The sequence below is a fragment of the Coregonus clupeaformis genome, unplaced genomic scaffold, assembly GCF_020615455.1.
Source record: "Coregonus clupeaformis isolate EN_2021a unplaced genomic scaffold, ASM2061545v1 scaf2472, whole genome shotgun sequence".
In the NCBI taxonomy this organism is placed as follows: Eukaryota; Metazoa; Chordata; class Actinopteri; order Salmoniformes; family Salmonidae; genus Coregonus; species Coregonus clupeaformis.
In genome coordinates this window covers 70,001-75,551 of record NW_025535926.1, presented here as the reverse complement: position 1 = coordinate 75,551, position 5,551 = coordinate 70,001, and the positions used below count along the sequence as shown (strand labels likewise).

The 5,551-nt window shown below is 39.7% G+C and overlaps 1 protein-coding gene across 1 annotated transcript in view; it reads left to right on the top strand.

The window, feature by feature from the left end:
- The window catches only part of LOC121556635 (ralA-binding protein 1-like), a 54,914-nt gene continuing 49,363 nt past the window's right edge, over nucleotides 1–5,551 (top strand). The window contains exon 1 of the mRNA XM_045219554.1: nucleotides 1–57. Within this exon, the coding sequence (XP_045075489.1) occupies nucleotides 33–57 (25 nt within the window). The 5' untranslated portion in view covers nucleotides 1–32. The remainder of the gene's footprint in view (nucleotides 58–5,551) is intronic.

Sequence of the window (5,551 nt, the reverse complement as noted above, 5' to 3'; positions counted from 1 at the left end):
ATCTTCTATGTGGACTTTAAACGAACATCAGAATGGACGACGCCATTTTAACAGCTCGTAAGATTATACATTTTTACACAAAACCAATAACATGTCAAACGAACACAGAAATCTCAAATTGTTTATTTTATTGAGTTACTTTGACGAAATTATGTACATCCACTCAGACAAATCGCAAATATCTAGCTATGTGACTTATAAAATAGTTTTTATCACGTTCTTTCACTCACTCGGTTTGACACAAAAAATAACACATAATACTTTACCAAATGGGAGAATACCTGCGGTATTTGTTAACTAGCATGTTATGACATGTTCTTTCGATATTAAGTTTAAACGTGCTATTATACCTCTAGTAATACATTTGAAACAGACACAAAGTTGTCGTCTTGACAGCACGTCTGGCGCATTCTTTATTCTGAACAATGGGTCGCGCCAACCCGGAACTTCCTGTTCCCCACTACCACAGTGCAACAACGACATCTATTGGACTGATGGACTAACTACCTCTTAATAATAATAATAATAAATAATAATAATAATAATAATAATAGCCATTTAGCAGACGCTTTTATCCAAAGCGACTTACAGTCATGTGTGCATACATTTTAGGCATGGTGGTCCCTCTACCTCTTCTTCTTCTTATCTAGTATAATGACGTTCACGTAATGTGTATGCCTCCACCTACTGTTCGGTTAGTAAACCAGAGAAAAAATGAATGTCCATTGTGGAAAAGGGGGAAAAACTACATCACACAAAATTAAAATACATAAAAAGTCACAGTCCAATCCAAATCATATCCCTACACAGGTTCAGGGGGCCTTGGAGGGCGGAACATCTCCAGTCAGTATTCCCTGCAATCAGTGGAAACTCCTTAGAGGAGGAAGGGGAGGACCATCCCCCTCAGTGAATTTCATTTTTTTTTTATAATAGTGAAACATTAAAAAAGTTATCCTTTTCAGATACAACTATAAAAAAAATATATACATTAATATTTAACCAAATAATTGATTAAAACAGCACTGTTTTGCAATGACAGCTAGCTTCACGTCCACCTCTGGGTACATTGACTTCAATACAAAACCTAGGAGGCTCATGGTTCTCACCCCCTTCCATAGACTTACACAGTAATTATGACAACTTCCCGCAGGACATCCTCTAACCTTTTGCAGCATGAACTGACATGTTGTCCACCAAATCAAAGGATCAGAGAATGAATCTAGTACTGAAAGCATAAGCTACAGCTAGCTAGCACTGCAGTGCATAAAATGTATTGAGTAGTTGACTCAAAGAGAGAGAAAGACAATAGTTGAACAGTTTTTAACAAATGCATTTCTTCAAAAATGAAGGAGGAGCAAGAGAGAGAGATATTTTGTCATTTTTTTTTCAGTTTCACTTACTTAGCTAGCAAATGCAAATGGTTAGTTTTGCCTACTCAAATACCCGGCTCAAACAGAGGGATGCTATGTTAGCTAGCTGGCTATGACTATCTAACACTGGAACTCTTCCAAGTCAAGGTAAGCTTTTGGTTTTACTAATTTATTTCCACCGGGGCCCGCCGGTGTAACTGCTAAGAAAGAATACAACAAACTGTTTGGCTATGAAAGTGAACTGTTCACGTGTGATCAGGGTGTATTCATTCCGCCAATTTGTTGAAAAACGTTTCTTACGAAAGCAAAATGGAATGAAACAGGGATAAACATACCTGAATTTGTCCAATAGAAACTTGTTTGCAACTGTTGGACTAATGATTACACCATAGATAAGCTAGATGCAGGCAAGTGTGGTCCTCTGTAGCTCAATTGGTAGAGCATTTATCAGGGTTCTAAAGCAATACTAGTTGTGCCCCACCATGGATTGAGAACTGGAGAACTACCTTCTGAATCTTGCTTTAGAGCCCTAATAAAACAAGGTAGATTTTACATTTACGTCATTTAGCAGACGCTCTTATCCAGAAGCGACTTACAGTTAGTGCACACATTATTATTTTCATACTGGCCCCCCGTGGGAATCAAACCCACAACCCTGGCGTTGCAACGCCATGCCTCTATCAACTGAGCTACCTCCCTGCCTGCCATTCCCTCCCTACCCTGGACGACGCTGGGCCAATTGTGCGCCGCCCCATTGGTCTCCCGGTTGCGGCCGGCTACAGCAGAGCCTGGATTCGAACCAGATCTCTAGTGGCACAGCTAGCACTGCGATGCAGTGCCTTAGACCACTGCGCCACTCAGGAGACCAGAATGGTCCTAGTGCTGTTGAAATGATGTTCCTACTGCTGTTGACATGATGGTCCTAGTGCTGTTGAAATGATGGTCCTACTGCTGTTGACATGATGGTCCTACTGCTGTTGAAATGATGATCCTAGTGCTGTTGAAAGATGGTCCTACTGCTGTTGAAATGATGGTCCTAGTGCTGTTGAAATGATGGTCCTAGTGCTGTTGAAATGATGGTCCTACTGCTGTTGGAAATGATGGTCCTGGTACTGTTGAAATGATGGTCCTGGTGCTGTTGAAATGATGGTCCTAGTACTGTTGAAATGATGGTCCTGGTGCTGTTGAAATGATGGTCCTAGTACTGTTGAAATGATGGTCCTGGTGCTGTTGAAATGATGGTCCTAGTACTGTTGAAATGATGGTCCTGGTGCTGTTGAAATGATGGTCCTAGTACTGTTGAAATGATGGTCCTGGTGCTGTTGAAATGATGGTCCTAGTACTGTTGAAATGATGGTCCTGGTGCTGTTGAAATGATGGTCCTAGTACTGTTGAAATGATGGACCTAGTACTGTTGAAATGATGGTCCTAGTGCTGTTGAAATGATGGTTCTACTGCTGTTGAAATGATGGTCCTAGTGCTGTTGAAATGTACAAAAATGTATCTGAAATGTAGCCATACACATCAACAACCATTGTTTGTATAATAACACAATTAAGATATGCACCCCATTACTAACTACAAGTGTATCTGAAATGCAACCATATCTGTCGAGGCCTACACATCATTTGTGTCTATCAACACACACAGATCAGCTCGACAGGATGATTACCACTAGGCTATCAGAAATTGTACAGGCTTCATAGCATGAACTTCAATAATTAGAACTATAGGCTACATTTCTGTAGAATGTGACACTAAGCAATGAGCGTAACCTACAGTAAGCCAAGCTGCCACTTCTCTCTGTGGGAGAGTTTCAGAAAAGATAACTAAATCAAACTAAGTGCGTATTCTATATTCAGAGCTGAGGTTACATTTCCTACATGACAGTAGCTCATTTCAATCTGCCACGAATAAGAGTGAATGACCATTCATAGAGCAACACACACACACACACACACACACACACACACACACCACACTATAGCGAGAGAGCAGGAAGGGGGTGAAAAACTAGGCTGCATCGTTTCCATAGTAACTTTTACAGTAGCCTATCACACAACGACTGTGTGTAATGCAAATTAATTATGCATTGAAGTGAAAAGCAAAGGCCTACTATACATTAAACAATGTGCCAAACAACCAGTAGGCTTACATGAGGAAACCAATGGATAAATTATTCCATGAGAAGTTTCAGATTCCATTCTCCTTCCTGGCTAAATTGACTTCTCAGGTCTCTCAAATGCCAGCTGGGCTTTTCGTTGATGTAACATGCTCTGTGTTCAGAGTCTGTGTTCACTGAATACGTTCTTCAGGTTGCTGAACATATTTTTGGTACATTGCTGTAGATGCCCCAAAAATGTTAATCATGTTTCAGTGCCAATAGCACAGTCGGCAGTGCTGACAAAGGCCCGCCATATCTTTGAAGAACAAAGAACTTGTCAGTTGGTTGCACTGCCCAGCCATTTTAGAATGTTCATGCTGATCAAAGCTTCGCAAACTACCTATATTATTCAGAGCACTGCGACCAAAACTTTACGAAGCTACTAGCTAGCCTATAATTAGCTGTTTCCCTACCCACAACCAGACAACCCACTACAGACTAAGTCCTGCATGTGGAATAAAGAAGTGAGAGTGATTAGCTGGACAATTAACCTTATTTCAAATAAAATAAAGGGGGGTGTTTTTAGTGTCTAAGTGTTTCAATACATTACATATGCATTGTAGAGAATACTGGTGGCTGGCAAATTGTCTTGTCCCCATGGTGGTGTAGAGGTGTAGTGACATGTTTTGAGTAGATAAATAGACATATACATGTCCTTATGTCCTCAGTCACCTAATCTAAAACCTAATTATGAATAATTACATTGAGAATGTAAACCTTTTAAAAGAAGCACATTGATATATTCTATTTCTGTAGTTATGATTATATCCCAATGTTCTTTCTATGCATTAAGCATGGTTAGCACCTTTATTACAATGTTTACAGGTAAATACATGCATATATATAATGTGTAATGTCATTGTATCATGTGTTCTTTTTATTGGCTGTTGCATTATGGGTAGGGGTATTTAAACCCTGGCATTACCTTGTTTGAGAGAGGACAGGGAACGGGTTGGCATGCTGCTGGGTTTTCAGGCATGATTGAGCCTGGGTTTTTTCTTTGAGAGTACTAGTTTACTCAGTTTGAGGCCTACATAGTGTTCACGTCCGGTTTGTTATTTTGCTGGTAAATAATTGTACAGTTCGCCGACTATATCTCCACTAGTAAATAAAAGCCTCACTCTGGGCAAGAATAGTAAAGAACTGCTGTTGCCTCCTCAATGTTAAAATCCAACCGCGTGGGTAAATGTGACAATATGTTTTGAATGCCATGAATTACACAAAAGCATTATATTTACTGTAAAGATAACCCCAAAACGACAATGATTCAGTAGATCAATAAAGCTATAGTACTCTAGCAGGTCACAAAGTTGCTTATGCTGACAAAACATGTTAGTGAATAGGTCAAATATAGCTTTGTGATGCTCATTTGAACTTCCTGTCTTCCTCAGCTGCAGACAAACACTAAATATTATAAAAACATAGTTGTTTTGTATATAATTACACATAAGAGAAGAAAAAGGTTGACCATTACAAATAAATGTACAAACTTTATTCCTCATTGACAGATCAATCAAGTTCAATGCAGTTATCCAAATACATTCATCATCAATGGCTAAAATAATGAATATAGTTTTAATATCACATGTAGTCGTTTCATAGCATGTGTCTAATTAAACAAAATTATTTTGATAAAGAGCAAATACCTACGCATGTGATGTCACGATTCTCTAAAGCAGAACCCAGAAGCAGACCAGGACAAGGTGAGTTGAATGAAGGTGAGTATTTATTTAAAGACTTAAATGTGGAAGCAGGAGAATCCAGGTGACGGAGCTGGCAGTGGAGGTGAGTTGGTGGGGAGTGAATGGGCAGATCCAATTATGTCTCTGAAGCCACAGACGACCAGACAGCGGTGGAGTGAATGTTCCGGAAGAGTAACTGTAGACAGAGTAAACGAAGGTGAGTTCACAGCAAGCAGAAAGTACAAAACAACAAAACTAACTCTTAGTAACTTGAGGCTGATCGCAGGCACAACATACTGTTCATGGCTAACGATCCGGCAGGAACGGATGCCAGG